The sequence below is a fragment of the Mytilus californianus genome, unplaced genomic scaffold (genome assembly GCF_021869535.1).
Source record: "Mytilus californianus isolate M0D057914Y unplaced genomic scaffold, xbMytCali1.0.p SCAF_1, whole genome shotgun sequence".
Lineage (NCBI taxonomy): Eukaryota > Metazoa > Mollusca > Bivalvia > Mytilida > Mytilidae > Mytilus > Mytilus californianus.
This window is the reverse complement of record NW_026262581.1, coordinates 86,860,452-86,877,341: the sequence shown is the minus strand read 5'-3', so window position 1 is coordinate 86,877,341 and position 16,890 is coordinate 86,860,452. Positions and strand designations below refer to the sequence as shown.

At 31.4% G+C, this 16,890-nt stretch overlaps 1 protein-coding gene across 3 annotated transcripts in view; it reads right to left on the bottom strand.

The window, feature by feature from the left end:
* LOC127708933 (TBC1 domain family member 2B-like) overlaps positions 1 to 15,107 on the bottom strand; it is a 39,795-nt gene extending 24,688 nt beyond the window's left edge. For 2 of the 3 annotated variants that reach the window (XR_007985437.1, XM_052214127.1), the window contains exons 1-5: positions 14,697 to 15,107; positions 12,155 to 12,284; positions 10,800 to 11,052; positions 9,320 to 9,674; positions 4,807 to 4,938 (exon numbers count right to left, since the gene is read on the bottom strand). Coding sequence is in view for 2 of the 3 variants with exons in the window: in XM_052214127.1 (XP_052070087.1) it covers positions 4,807 to 4,938; positions 9,320 to 9,674; positions 10,800 to 11,052; positions 12,155 to 12,284; positions 14,697 to 15,103 (1,277 nt within the window). In the remaining variant the exon portion in view is untranslated. The remainder of the gene's footprint in view (positions 1 to 4,806; positions 4,939 to 9,319; positions 9,675 to 10,799; positions 11,053 to 12,154; positions 12,285 to 14,696) is intronic. The other variant, XM_052214144.1, reaches the window with a different exon arrangement.
* Positions 15,108 to 16,890: the final 1,783 nt, after the last annotated feature.

Below are 16,890 nucleotides of genomic sequence, written 5' to 3'. Positions count from 1 at the left end.
ATACGGTTAAAATATGATGATGATGAGGATTTTTGTACAGTTTTCAATGAATTTGTTTAAAATATTTGCCAATAAGATGGTCTGGACAACATCTGCTATTTGTCGATATAAAAATGCCCTTATCAATAAGCGCCTGAGTTGCTGCTTCTTTTGGAACAACCACTTGTCGATGTCTCCTAGTGTTTTCCTTCTTGCAGATAATACACCTCCGATGAAATTTCGATGTAGATGAAATGCTGAGTTGTATTGTTTTCGGGCTAATAACTTCAGCAGGACCCGGCAATCCCTGTGCACAATTTTCGTCATCATCTGTTGCAACATCTACTAATGTTTGTGATTGGAGTTCTCTTTGGATCCGTGATCGACACTTGGAGCATATTATATCATGCTCATATACATTCCTTTTGATCAAAGACTCAATGTAGTTTTGTAGTTGTGTGTTAATGACTGGTCGTCTATTATTTTCTTTTACATGTGTTTTTAAGCATATGACACAACAATAGCTTCGTATTCTTGGCATCTCATTTTTTGGCCAGTCCAACCATTTCTTTGCAATCTAAAACAGATAAATGAGAAAAATATATAGTTTTAAGAAATATATAATAATGCTAATAAAGAAAAATTAAAAAAAAAAAAAAAAAAAAAAAAAAGATGAGAATCGAACTCAAAATACTACGCATGGATTTCCAACACGCATCCACTGCACCACGGAATCATCACAATTTCACCATGTTAATATTTAATATATAAATCTTTCTTGCAAAAGTCACAAAAAAGATTGTATTATTATATGTTTAAAATGTTTTACTTGCATGATTTTAAGAATTTATTACTGTAAAAGTTTTCATTTTTTACCAAAGTCGTGCAGTGAAATCCTCTCAAAATTCGCACTTCGTTTTTTTTTCGTCGCATATCGTCTGCCGTTTTTTTTATCATTATGTTATATTATGTTAGAGGGGATTTTTGCAATAGTCTGTCACTACATTTTTATTTTTTAAGTCAATATGGTCATCCGAATTCGAATTATTGCTATCGTTACAACTGGAATGTCATTGTGAACAGATATAAAATTAGGGAAATTAAGTGTGAATAAAAACAACAAACTATTACCTGTATTGACGTAAAATTATTTCCAGCTCATGATTTCCAGCACCATAACTAATCGTCGTCTGTTCTTCATGTTGAAAATAATCACAGAACGTTTTCCGTCTCTTTCCGTTATTATTCAGATATTGTAATTATTCACTTTGGAGGTGTTCCGTACAACGAATTTTTTGTTTTTAAGTGCCTGCACCAACGTGACCCAGGAATTTTTTTATTCCAATGTCATTATCACTGTTTTTGCTATCTAAATCGCAATAATTTTCTCCGGGTCACGTAGGCGCATGCTATTAAATTTTAAGAAACACAGGCCAAAAATCGTAATTTTTCCTACTTTTGGCGTTTTTGATGCCCTTTTACCCCCCTCACCTCACCCAATTGATGGAATTAATGGTTTTGAAGTTCATCCAAACAAACTTCAAACCTCAGGGAATATTTTAACATGATAAGTAGCTTTTCAAAAATAAATTTGAAAAATGAGAAAATAGGGGGGCCAAAACAGGGGCTTATCGTATCTTGTCCTTTTTCCAGGAATTTTTGTCATTATAAAAAAACTACAGGCTCATTTACTTCCTTACCTGTTATTTACCAATAATTTTTTAACATTAGTAATAAAACTAGAGGCTCTAAAGAGCCTGTGTCGCTCACCTGCATCTTCAACAATTGCCACTTTTTTTGTAAAAGTCATCATTATAAGGGAATAATTTAATTTTGGATGTAACACGTCTTCTGATTGGCTGAAAGTGTTTTGTCTATCAACTCATAGACATAATTTGGTCATGTGACTGCGAGGTCATCAACGTTTTTATCATGATTTACTCCTTTTTAGAATTAAATTATAAGAAATGACTTTAATATTTTTTCTGTCTATTCGAAATAACATAAAAAATGTGGTGCACACTTTTAAATAACCCGATACGGGTTATTCAGTGTGCACCATATTTTTTATGTTATTTCTTCATAGACAGAAAAAATATTACAGTCATTCCTTAAATAACAGTATTAAGAGTTAACTAACAATTTCAGCCAATTTAATATATTTGTAGATCTTATCCTGCTGATCTTTGTCTTTTTTAAAGTTTCTATTTATATATTATAGTTTTGAAGATAATAGGCAAAAAACACTAAAAAAATGGTAATTATCATGAAAGGGCAATAACTCCAATAAAGAGATAACTGAAGATTTTGACCATGATGGTTTATTTGTAGATTTGTCTTGCTGATCATTTTTGCTTTTTAAAGTTTCTATCCATCTATTATAGAATTCAAATTAATATGCAAAAATAAAAAAATTGGAAAAATTGTCACTAAAGGGCAATAACTTCAATAACGGTCTTAATGACTCATTTGTAGATCTTGTCTTGCTGATCATTTTTGATATTTAAAATATCTATCTATAGATGATAGTTTTTGATTACTGGTTACAATAAACTGCTGACACAAAGATATGTCTTGCCTTTATGTCATTTTGATAGTATAATGCAAATGTTGAAATTAAAATGGCAATACTTCAACATGTAAAATATGCAAAACTTTTTAAAGTCAAGGAACTATGACTGAAGTTGCAGGACCAAATAATCTCTAAGGAAATGAGATGTGCCAAGGATTACACAACTGCACACCTAAAACCATTAACTTACCATCAGAGGTTCCCTTTAAACTGACCTCAACATTAACTTTAAGATGTAACATAAACAAAAGTTTCAAAGTCAATACACCATGACTGAGGAGGCAGGGTGAAATAATCTCCATGGAAATGAGATGTGCCGATGCTAATTCAACTGCATACCAAATATCATTGACCTACCGCTATTGTTTCCCATAGTTGCCAACTCACATGATATTCGCGTGTAATACACGCTTTTTCAACGGTTTACACACAAGGATTTTGTCACATGGCGTGTACACGCTTTTCGCAACTTTACACGCTATTACACGCTTTTTCGTTGATTTGATTTTTTGGTCGTTAGTGAGATAGCGATTCACAGGTGTTTTAATTAATTGACGATAACTACCGAGAATTTCGAAGAAATTGTTACGTCGCCAATGTTTTTTTACGGTATGGACTTACAAAAAAACCCTTCACTTCAGGTAAGTCTGTAAGTTGGTTGTAAGATTTTGTTACTTCTTTCTTTCAAATTCACTTTGAGGCAATGTCCAGCAGAAAGTGGTCACTTTTTGGACCTATACTGTCGTCTAAAGAGCCGAGTGCTAAGCAAAACGATACCAGTGTACGTACCAAAAAAGTTGGGAGTCTGTTAAAATCAATCGAAAGAAAGTGATTGAGGGCCGAACAATGCATTGTGCACCCTATGTTACTCTCATATTTATATTGGATCATCTGCAAACATTATCAATCATAACAACATGTGTGGAGGATGTACTATTTGATAAAGCATTCAATGGTATTCAAATGATAATTTTTTTTCTTTTTCAGTTTCAAATCTAGCCAACAGATTTCCACATGCCATGTGGGAAGGGAATATCACAAAACTGTTGGAACAGTTCTTTGAGTACCACCTTTCTTCTGATGAACTACCCAGTTTTGACCAGACAATAGCAACATATATAATTTGTGGGGAGCAATAGCAGACATAGATGACATTTTTAATGGCAAAAAAAATCCATTATATATATAACATTCTTTCAAAGCTTGCTATTTAAACGTTGAAGCTATTTTAGTTTTGCCATATAACAATTCTGACTGTGAGAGAGCATTTTCAATTATAAAGAAATTTACATTGAATTCAGATCAGAACTCAATGATATATTGTGTGCCTTGTTATCATGTAAACAAACTGGCAGTTTTTTTGAATATTTGCCTAGTAGTGTTGTTTTGAAAGCAGCAAAAACAGACCACTGTTGAATGCAATAAAAGTTTACAGTAGAATATTGTTGTTTTATATTAACAAATTTGTATAATGTTCATATTAAAAAGTCAGCAACTACATCACATGTTTTCACACGCTTTTTGACATGTCATGTCATGTTATGTCATGACATGATTTTTCATTGTCAGAGGTTGGCAAGTATGTTGGTTCCCCTAAAACACATATCACAAACTAATACATTGTTGATGCCTAAGTCTAGCACTAACACGAACTTTACACCATTTGGACATTTTATTGAGATTAAATGAATAGTGTTGTTGAATGTATGACAGGTCAATTTTAGCCTTTCCTGTATTATGTACACAACAGGTGATGTTAAAGCAAATGTGATGACATAAAAATTATTAGAATTCACAGAAAATTTTAATTATTTCCATATATGATGCCTTTGTAAAATCAACCTTCTATAGGAAGGAGTCATATTTCTCATTGGGTCAATAGGTCATTTTGGGCGCTTTTAATTCAACTTTCTATTTAGTTATTAATAAAAGGGGGAATAATCACCCATATGATTTTTTGTAGTTTCATTTTTTTCCATCTTTTTGCTTCTTGCAAAATAAAATTTTATTTGTGTATGAAAGTTTACATTTACCAGGAAGAGTCTGGATGAACAATTTACCTGAGTTTCTGAGAGGAAGAGTCTGGATGAACAATTTACCTGAGTTTCTGAGAGGAAGAGTCTGGATGGACAATTTACCTGAGTTTCTGAGAGGAAGAGTCTGAATGGACAATTTACCTGAGTTTCTGAGAGGAAGAGTCTGGATGGACAATTTACCTGAGTTTCTGAAAGGAAGAGTCTGGATGGACAATTTACCTGAGTTTCTGAGACAGATGTTCCTTTTCCTCTTTGAGATTGACAATAGAATACTGTAGTTCTGTGATATGTTTATCTCTTTCTGCCACCATTTTCAACAACCCTTCTCTGTCTTTGTCATCTGCCTCATTTCTTACAAATATATAACAATTTCATTACATGGTACAAAATAAATGTTATATTCTCTTTTTTGTACATGTATAAACTAAAGAGCCTGTGTCACTTAACTGGATCTATATGTATTTTCAAGTATGAAAACTAGAATATATTATTCATGACTATGATCTCTATTTTGTTGATCTTGTCTTGTTGATCATTTTTCCTGTTTACTTTTTTCTAAATCTTTAAGTTTTTGCATTATATGCCAAAAATGGGTAAAAAAATCATCATTAGAGATAATGACTCAACTGACAATTAAGGCCATTTGATATTTTTGAAGATCTTTTTCTTTATCTACTTTATTTTTATCAAGAATGCAAAAACTGGTAGATAATCATCGTTTACCAGCATTAAATCCTATAAGGAGTCCACTGAAGATATTTTCTATGGTGTCTTTTTGTAGATCTTGTTATGCAGATCATTTTTGCTGTTTAAACTTTCTATCCATCTATTATTACTTTCAAGATATATGTGTAGGGAAAAAAATTCAAAAAATTGGCAAAAAAAACTTCATTTAAGCTCAATAACTCCAATATGGAGGCAGCAGACAATTTCAGACACTGCGACTTATTTGTAGATCTTATTTTGTTGATAAGATTTGCTTTTTCAAGTTTAAAACGCAAAAAACCAATAAAAACTTCATTTAAGGGCAATAACTCCTATAAGGAATCAACTGACTGGAACAGGTTGACTGATTTGTAGATCTTGTTTTTCTGATCAGTTTTGCTTTCTAAAGTTTCTCTCTATCTATTATAGTTCCAATATAATAAGTAACATGGAAAAATTTGGCAAAAATCATCGTTTTACGGCAGTATCTACTATAATGTAGTTCTTGTCTTGCTGATCATTTTTGCTTTTTAAAGTTACTCTCTTTCTATTACAGTTTTCATTTAAGGGCGTTGACTCTAATAAGAAGTGAACTTACAGTTTTCATGTTTATGGACAGTAGGTAGAGCTCAACATTCTGAATATATCTGCCCATCAATTCTTTTCTATCTATACAGGTTTTCAAGATAATAGACAAAACTTGTAATTTACCCCTTTGTTCTATTTTTAACCAAAATGGCTATGTTGGTTGGCAGGCAGGATCATATGACACATTTATAAAAGTAGATGCCCAAATGATGATTCTGTCCAAGTTTGGTTCCAATTGGCCCAGTAGTTTCCAAGGAGAAAATTTTTTGTAAAAGTTATAAAGGAAGCCACATGAATATGCATTACACATCTCTAATGCTAAATATATCTGGCTTGTCCTAAAGATGAATTTATATTGTTGATTTCAAATTATACAAAAGTGTTCAAAATGCATGAATGTTGATGTTTAACAGTCTAAAACTTCAATGTTAATGATTTTTTTATTCATTTTTACACAAGAACTGGTATTTTAACATTCACAAAAGTTCACATCAATTATTTCAAGTATGTTCAAACTAATTATGTTAAAGAACTTTTATTAAAAGCCTGATGATATACATGTCAAATGTAAAATAAACTGTTGACACAGAGATATGTTTCGCCTGTCAGCATAAAATTCAGAAAAAGACAATCTGATGGACAGCAACATTAATTCAAAGTCGTTGGACCAACTAGTGGGTAGGGCCTCGAAATGGTTGACAAACTGAGATATACAGACAGCAATGTAACTTTATAGAAAATATTGTCTATTGTAAGTAGTTCCTATCAAACTAACTTAATCAGAAAACTTAACATTGAAAATTGTTAATTGATTGAAAATCACTGGACCATGACCTAGGGGGGCAGGGCCTTAAAATAGTCGTCAGACTGATATGTACTGATAGTAATGCAACTTTATACAAAATATCATTGATCTGTCGCAAGTAGTTCATATCAACTAACTTAAGCAGAAAAGTTATCATTGAAAATTGCTAATTAATTGAAAGTCACTGAACCATGGCCTAGGGGGCAGGGCCTAAAAAAATAGTCGTCAAACTGATATGTACTGATAGTAATGCAACTTCACACAAAATATCATTGATCTATCACCAGTAGTTCCTATCAATCTAACTTAAGCAGAAAACTTAACATTGAAAATTGCTTATTTATTCAAAGTCACTGGACCATGACTTAGGGGGCAGGGCCTAGAAATAGTCACCAAACTGATATGTACTGATAGTAATGCAACTCACATTAAATATCAATGATCTATCACAATTAGTTCCTATCAAACTAACTTAAACAGAAAACTTAACAATTGTTGACGCCGGAAATCTTGAAATCATTGTTCAAGCAAAGTTTGGCTCATATACGCAAATTCATTAGCTGAAGATAAGTTTATGTTGAAAGACTCCAAATCATAATTCCAATACGGTTTAAAAAGGTTTGTTTTTGTATTTCTATATATAAAAAAAAAATGACCATTAGGCAGTCAGAATCAAGAATTTGTTTCTACCAGCCAGGCTGGTAGTCATATGAAAGTAATAAAAAAAATAATATAAAAAGACCTATCATTATTATTTCTTATTATTAAGTATTGGTTAAAATATTCCAAAAATGTGACAAATGTAAGCAGACATACATGGGCCTCTAAAAATTCTATTAACAAAGCAAAATGTTCATGTGTCTGTCGACTACCCATGTTATAAACCTTATCAATGGCTTTTTTGGCATATCTTTTTTTTTTCTATCTTTATTTTGGAGAATTTGGTGCTGACAGATCTTTGATAGTTTCTGTTAAATCTATTCACACTTACTTTAATATTTGTGGCAGTAAGAGCTTGACATATTGTATGGGTACTTGTAAATATTGCTGTTCATTTTATGTTGACCTATAGATGTCTTTAGGTTTTGTTTTTTTTTTGGTCATAGGATTATTGTACATTGATTTAATCCACATCTCTTTTTATTCATTCACATTCCATTCAGAGTGCACAAATAATCTGTTTCAGAGCTTATGAACAATCAAAATCTATTGTGTATGCTAATATAATCTAACTATGTAGGTATGTTTCAATCATATATGGTCCAAGTTGAGATATATATATATTGTTCTGTGGATTCATTTATTTTCATGGCCACCAATTTTCGTGAATTGATGAAAAATTATATTTTCATGGATATTTGTATTTGTGGTTTTGCCAAAGCCTGCATACAAGCCTATAAAAAAATTGTAATTTTTGATTCACATTAACCCGTGAAATCCATGATAAATTGGTATCCACCGAATAATAATGAATCCAAAGTATACTGTAAAGGGGTACAACAATGCATAATTTTGTGGAGTTTATCACAATTTCTAGGGTCAAACCTGTTTGTAAGGTTTTATGTTCAGGTTTTCTTTTGTCCCTTATTCAAAACTTTCCTTAAATATCAAATTTCTTACAGATTATTCTCACAATATCATCATAATCATGAATTTATTGAAATTATAACCTTTGCTAAAATTATTCCACTTTACAATATTAGTATTCATGAACTTATAACAAGTATTTTTTTTCAACAAAAAGGTAAAGGCATATGAAAGTAAATTCCAAACACTAATAATGCAATATTGTTTGCAATTTCTAGTATTTTCATAGTTATCATAAAAGTCACTTGAAATGAAATCAAAACACAAGCAAATACATTTTTTTTTAATAATTATTCAATTTTTTAAATTTTACAGCTGTAGTAAATTAGGGATTTAGGGATTACTGTACTGAAAACAAAGCTAATTTGTTCATTTCCCATTACATAAATTCGTAGTAAACTATGATGTCAAGATGATTGTATTTAAGAATTGAATGCTTCTTTTTATAAATTTATTGGGGTGTAAAAGCGTTGACCAAAGTACATTTTGTATGAAGCGCGGATGCGCTTCATTCTAAAAATGTGCGCACAGTCAACGCTTTTACAACCCTATAAAATTACTAAAAGAAGCATTCAATACTTATAATTACATTTTTTTTCTAGGATCATGAAAACACCATTTCTATCGAGTTTTTCTTTTATTTACCTGTGCACTTTATTGTGGAAGCTCGTGTCATCATGAATGTTACATTTCATTTTGAAATGAAGGTTAATTTCAGAATGATGCGAGATGGCTGTTAGCCAATCAAAATAACGTATAATAATGAAACATACATGTAATGTAATTATATTAAAATGAATATTTAAATAGGATGGCAACAATCAGTCTGATCACAAATAGTTTTGATTCTGATGGTGAAAATTTCATAAATATTAGGTAAGAAATGTCTAATTTATAATCTTGTAAAAGCAGTTTATGATTTAAAAATTAAAATAGTGCAGTGCTCAGACACTTTAAGTCCAATAACTGTATTTACTTACTGCAACTTTTTTTTTTAGTGGTAAATATATTCTTTTTATACATAAAGAAATTTTTGTCAATTTTTACCTAGAATAAACATCTCTACTGAGTTTGTCCAGTTCTTTCTGTAGTATGCGAACAATTTCTCTATGGGCCTGAAGTTCATCTTCTGTCGAGTGGTGTTCTTCCTTTGACATTGATAACTGGGATTGCAACTGTTTACATCTATGACAAACTTGATTATCTGTGGGTAATGTAGAGTTATTCCCCTTTTTTCCTGCTTTAATTTTACTAAATGCGTTCATAATTTTGTTCTGTGGGTTTGGGGACTTTAGAGATTTTCCATGTTCAGAAGTGTCCAGAAGAGTCCAATCTTCACTAGTTGTGCTTGATGATGAAGGTGATGGTGAGGGTTTTGATACTTTACTACCTCCTAACTTCCCTAAAAAAATAATGGCACATTTTTTTGTTAATTCATTAGCTGTTATTTATAAATAAAAGCAGAAATCGAATGTTATATACATGATTTGAAAAAAACATAACCATCCAGAAAATATCATGGTTATGTTGTATTTAAAAACAAGACTAGATAATTCGTGTTATTTATCAAAATTTCAACTGTCAGATTGATATAATTGCCCTTTTGCTTAATGTGTATAAATGAAATAACTGTTTTGTCAATGTAGATTCTCCATAAACTAAATATGGCCTTCTAAACATTAGCTTTTGTTAAATTTTTTTTATGCAAACTCTTGCACAGTTTTAAAACTATGAAATTGTTAGTAAATAAAATAGAAGAAGATAAACAATGTTATACAATGTAGTAATTAATGGCAGTTGTGCATGTCAAACTTGACAAAGTTATATTTATATATAAAAAAAAAATTATTTTATTGCTAGCAAAGTGATGGTGCTTGGTTCTTGTTAAGTTAATGTTTTAGCAAGTTAAATAACAATAAACCTTAGTAAAAATCAAATATTAGTTGTAACCACCATAACTGAACTGAGTTCTTATGTTTGATGATAGCAATCAACAATATTCATTGTATGTTTCAGAAAATAATAACTCAATCAAAAACATGAAATATATTTTAAATCTTACTCAAAATATGCAGTAATGTACTTATATGATATTCCCGAATCAGTGCATTTTTCAGACATGTTATACTAATAGATTCTTACAAAGACAACTACTGACAAGAACATATTCTGCTCAAACCAGTACTAGGGACAATCTACAGTGAGGCATGTGTTTTGTACATTGTTGAAAGCCTGACTGCAACTTTAAGATGAATAACATGTAAGAAGTTTGTGTCCCATCTTCTCCAATATATCAACAATTTGTATTGTTTGAAAAACTATTATCTACTTAAAATATTAATAGGTTTTTACTTGTAAAAGATTTAGTGCATATATATACTAAATAATTTTTTGTAAGTTTCAAGCAAAGTGTGAGATTATAAATGCAGTGTGTTAACTTGCAACAAAATAATACATCTGCTTTTCTATGTGCCTTGAAACCTTCACCGTGCAGCAGGCTTGGGATTATGAAGAAAGTGTCAACAACCTGTAATACTTTGTCCATTCATTATGGCACCTATGGCATCCCTTATATCTGATTTCAATGATGAAAATGACCCTGTATGTGACCTTTTAATGGTATCACCTGTGCAAACAGAAAGTGGTGAATATGAGGGCACCACAATCTCTGGGATAATGACTGTGCTGCTAGGAGAAAGATCTTTTTCAGTTGCCTGCCCATCATTTTCTTTCCCATTATCTAATTTGGGCATATCAAGTCCACTCAAACGTTGTGGCCTCTGAAAATAAATAAATAAATGAATAAATAAAACGTGTGTCTATATTCATATCAATCTCTCAAATAACTGGTAAATACTGATGCATTCTTTGAGAGTTAAAGGTTCTTTTAGAGTCCATGAAATGAACAAAATTTAAACTTTTCCACATACTGTGGGTTCATCTATATTCACAGATTTAGGAAAACTTGCATTTTTGTGGATATTTGATTTCATGGTTTTTCCAAAGTACGCATACAACCGCATAGAAAAATTTAAATTCATTAAACATTCAAACTCAAGGTTTTCTACTTCAAATAATTATGGCTTTGATAAAATACATTTATACATTCTATTTATTTTTGTGGTAATAACACCATATACTTTGTAAGTAGAATATGAAATTTTGGATAAAAACATTGATTTTTACAAAAATTTCAAACAAAATTACAGATGCCTGCCTTTGTAAAGTAGTCTTTCTTATTTAGTTTCTAGTTTGATACACATTGTTTTTGTCTTATTGTTCATATATTTATTTTCGATCGAAATATTCATATGTCAACAATTCTTGTCCTATTCTGAGACGGCTATAACTGTCCTATGGAAATATGACAAGAACATATTTCTAACAATGTCTAAAGCAGTTTCAATTTAAATGATATCATTCTCTTTCAAAAATAAACAATACACAATAATTTATTATAAAAAGCAATGAGTACCATGTTATGTTTTGCATGACCCTGCACTCTTTATCTAACATAAGCAATCTAACATTTCATGATTCAATGTAAAAATAAAATGCCCAGCAAGATCAGTTAAGTCTTTATTCAGGTTGTCCAATTAAAAACTGTAACCAGTTACATTCCATTAACCAGTTTTACTAGAAATGGTCAGATATAACATATAAAAGAAATAATTTTGATGGTTTTTGTTCATATGTATAAATTGTTGAAAATATTACTTATATACAACATTTTGATACTGATCCAAGAAAGCAGGATGGAATGTCTAACAAAATAGAAGTTTGCATTAGATTCAGCTCAAGTTTTTCTTTTATAATTTACAAGACCAGAGGAATGATATTGAACCTTCTGGATACACATATTAAATGTTTGTATTAAAGTACCTTAACTGGTCTTGTTAGTTTAGTAGACTGATTACTATTGTAAATCCTACGTCTTTTCTGTAGTTCTTGTAACCAATACATCATAGCATGCCGATTCGCTGCATCTAACACATGTTCTCTGTTATCTGACCTGTAAATATATTCATATATGTTGTTCAGAACAAAATAAAAGAACCTTTGTGAGCACGCTCACATACCCCACGGCCCCACATTGTTACTGGGCAAACAAAATCTCAACAGATTCCTAAGTTCTAAGACTCATAACTCATACAAAAGATAACTGATAAAAAGTTCTTGTGGATATGCTTATCTACATATTATGTCCATATTATCTATAAAGTTTCATGAAATTCTATTGTGTGATTTCAGAGGAGTTGTGATGACAAACTGTTGCAGTAGTATATTTAGGCCAAAATTCTAAGTTCAAAGAAGCATAACTCCTAGAAAAAAAATTGAATCATAATTTCCTGTTGATATGCACAACTAAATAGTATCTCCTTATTATCTACAAAGTTTCATGAAATTCTGTTGTGTGGTTTCAGAGGAAGCGTGATGACAAGAACAGGACTGACGGACAGATGGGTCAAAAACAACATATCCTATGTAACTTTGTTCTGTGGGGTATAATTACTATTGGTAGTTAGCTCCCTTAATTCATATAAGCTTCCCTGTCAATTATGCAATATTAAAGAGTAATGAGAGTACGGGCAGACTGGTTTTTCTTGGGAGTCAGCGTTAAATGTCAAAGTAGGCTGACCTGCATGTCCTCTTGCTGACGGTAACCTTGTGATTTAGCAGATTAAAAATGATACTCAGTCTGCTGGACTAGCACATAGCATGGTAGATTCCTCTTACAGTTATGTTATCATCCTGAATATTTGTTCAATATTTGCCACTTGGTATTACAATGTAAGTAGGTGTAAATCAAATGAAAATCCTGCATTGAACATTACATTTTCCATAAGATACTAATGTTTTTTTGGACAGTAGGTTAAAGTTTGTTCATTTGTAAGTAAAATGGTCTAGTTTACACACTGATACACTCTGGAAAGAATTACTTAATCCTATAATAAAAGGAGATGTTGGAAAAACATGAACATCAATGAGACTTTTGAGACAGCAACCTTATTACATAAAAACGAAAAGATATCAGGAGGTTACCCAATTATCAAATAACACAAATAGCCAATTGATATCCAAACAAACATATCTCTAGAGGTCAAGATAGAACAACAACAGAGAGTAAAGGTTTTCATTGTAATAGTAAGGACAGCCTTGTTAGTTAGAAGATAAGTTGGAAGAAAGCTTCATCTGGTACTGATCTGCACAGAAATAATATGAGAGTTACTAAGATCAATGTTAGTTCATATTGGCATTGGCATTTCAAAGAAAATGTTTATGTGGGCTTTTTTTAGTATGATACATGTATATGTGTACTCTATAAGTATTATATATCTATGTCTGTGACATCACATTCAATCTAATGCAGTTTAATAAAAGACCTCTTCTGAATGTAACAGTGGTTTGATTCCGCCAGTGTACTTTATCCGGAGGAAGAAAATCACCAGTGATTTTTATCCACCAACAAAAATTCACTAGGTTTTTCTATCCGGGTCCAGTGTAAAACATCAACCAGTCATTATATGGTTTTAAAAAGATTTTTTTTGAAGGGAAAATATATATAAAATGTGGCTTAGTAGTTTTTAGTGTATTTGAAACTTGCATAGTTGATTTTATGTAAAAAGTGGAGAGTTTTCATCCAAGGAATGTTCACACTAGTGTTTTTGTACCGGAATGATTGCACTAGTTATTTTATACCGGGATTAATAACACTAGTGCTTTAGATCCATACATTGATGAAGTTATTAATACTCAGTTTGAACACACGATAACACAATAATGCTTATTAACGAATAAGATTTAACACGGTAATTTTTCTATGCAAATTTATAAAATCATATGCTTTTAAATTGTCACTAATTGTAATATTCATATCTATTGGATTGCCGAAGTTTTTCTGTGTATTTGCTTTTCGGTCGACTTAGATATAAAATCATATCTTCTATGTCGATATCAAAGGATGCTTCTATAATTGAAACTTTAAGTAAGAACAAATCTGCTCTTTAAATTTGTTTTATATCAAGTTCAATGTCCTGATCATTGATAAAGTATTTTGAGTTATAAAAATATCCTCCTCATCATCATCAATATTATTTACTGGATTGACTCTGGTTAATTAAACTGGTTCCTTGAAAATCATTCTATTTTAACCCATTTATTTATGTAAACAATAAACCGATCTAATATAAACAAAACAACGATATCAAGATCAACGCTTTCCCACTATTTACATCCAATATTCTCTAGGGAAAAACAGTTACCCGGAATAAATACACGGCGGAATGAAAGTACGCTTACATGAACACCCCTCCCCCTTCTCTCGACTGAATATGCATTTAATGCCTTCAATCTTTGGTACATGTGATGTCAATGAAGCTATTAATTAATAAAATGTCTAAAACCTAGTAACTCAGTATTTCACCTAATCTGAAAAGCTCCTGGTTTATCCACAGTAGGTTCAAAATGAAATGTTGCTCTCGAAATGTCAATCTCTCCGAGCGGGACTATGTCATTTTGACTTCTGTAATAATAAAGTTTACATGTTTTATCGCCATACACACACCATCTCTGTCGATTTGTTTTGATTATACCGCGAGCAATTATGGTTAACCAACCACAAAGTTTCCCTTCCGGGTACTTGGATGTCGTATTTTCACTTTTTTCGTCTGTTTCTGAACGATCAGTGACAGAAATTTCATTTTCAGTTGGTTTAGCATTTTCATTTGCAGTCTCACATTTTATAAACTGTCCTGTTGCTTTGACAGCAGACGGTTTTATGAGAGTATCATTCTTATCTGCAGAGTCCGGTCCTCCCACTTCAACTTCCATGTTTGTTTTGAGAGGGAAGTGAAACAAGACCACGTGGTTCTATTTTTAGTTCCTTATTGGGACATCTTCTTTCGTATTCTTCTCCTGATTGGGAGCACTCAGCAACGCCGGTATATTTTTTACTATATTTTAGGAAGGTAGCACAGTTAGCAACATTAAAGCTAATCTTTTCTAATGCTCTCAAACAATACACTATAATATACATTTTGTGAAAAGTTTCAATGATTTTCTTGCCACTGAAGACCTGGGAACAAGGATTTGTCAGTATTGTAAGATTATACAAATCCTTGCTGGGACCATAGATATATCTATGCTGGGACTAATACATTGAATTTATTAGTCCCAGCATAGATATAATACCCATAACGAGTGTATATCTCTATGGTCCCAGCTAATATCAGAGACATGGGACATAATATTTAGTATATAGTCCCAGCAGAGACATATAATTATATGTCTCTACTAATACATTATGTAATATGCTGTATACTTTTCATTAAACCAGATATATCATATGTCTCTGATTAAACGTATCAATATAGTTTCTACAAGTTATAAACAACTGCATTACACGTGGGAGGTTTAGCTAGCTATAAAACCAGGTTTAACCCCACAACTTTCCCGAAAAATGCCTGTACCAAGTCAGGAATATGATATTTGTTTTCCATTCGTTTTGTTAGTTAATCTAGTCTAACGTACGTATCATTTTGTTAGTATTTATGGACTTCTCCCTTACTGAATTTGCCTTGGAGTTCGTAAAATTAAATACTTTTTTATACTAGGTGGTAACGAATTCCATAATATGGTACTTGTATAATGGAAGGTATATATTGTTTATTACAACTTTTTGAGATCTCTTTTGTAAAATAAAATAAAACGTAAATCATTTTTACATCGCGATGACCGTGAGGGCATTCCGATGTATTGCTGTCGCCTAGATTTCCATTACGTAACTTTCGTTTTGGGTTTGTAACCGATCTATAAACATGATAAATACGCGGATATTTACGAGTGCGAAATAACATTCCTTGTCGTTTGTTATAAATACATCTCTTCAATGAACACTGATAACAATGTTTTTGTTTAGAACGGCATAAATTAATAATATGAAAATGTTTTGTCGTTAGATATATATATATATATATATAGGTAAAAAATCATTGATATGATAAAGCATGCGGAAGAATATCTCAAGAATATTTTGCGACAATCCCGGCAAGGACCGGTAACTCTGCATGGAAGATTGTTTTTGCGGGAAAATATTAATGCCTACTCATATCCAATCTTTTAGAAAAATCTATTTTTTACAGAAGAGTGTCCACCATGCACTTGCATTGCACTCTTATTAGAATAGTAGAATAGAATGTTATACAAATGAATGAAAATTATATATACATATAACTGTTATATTAATATAATATATAACAACAAACCAGTGTATACTGATTTGTATCACTACAATATAATAGTTATTACGGCGAGATTGAATTTCCTGTCATTAATTCATCATCCACGCACGAACTTGTCTCAGAAAAAAATATCTCTGTACATTAACCTCAGTTTCAGGTATAGAGATGTGATTTTTTTTCTGTGACAGGTGCTTTTGACAATCCACAAGAACTTGCGGTCACCCGATGTTCAGTACTTCAGTACTTTGATATTGATAAGGGATAAACCTGTCGGTAAGATTTTAGTTCAGTTATTAAAATATAATGATTAACCAGATCAAATGCATTTTTTTCTTAATCGAGGAATAATATTCCAGTATAATTCCCATTATCCACTTG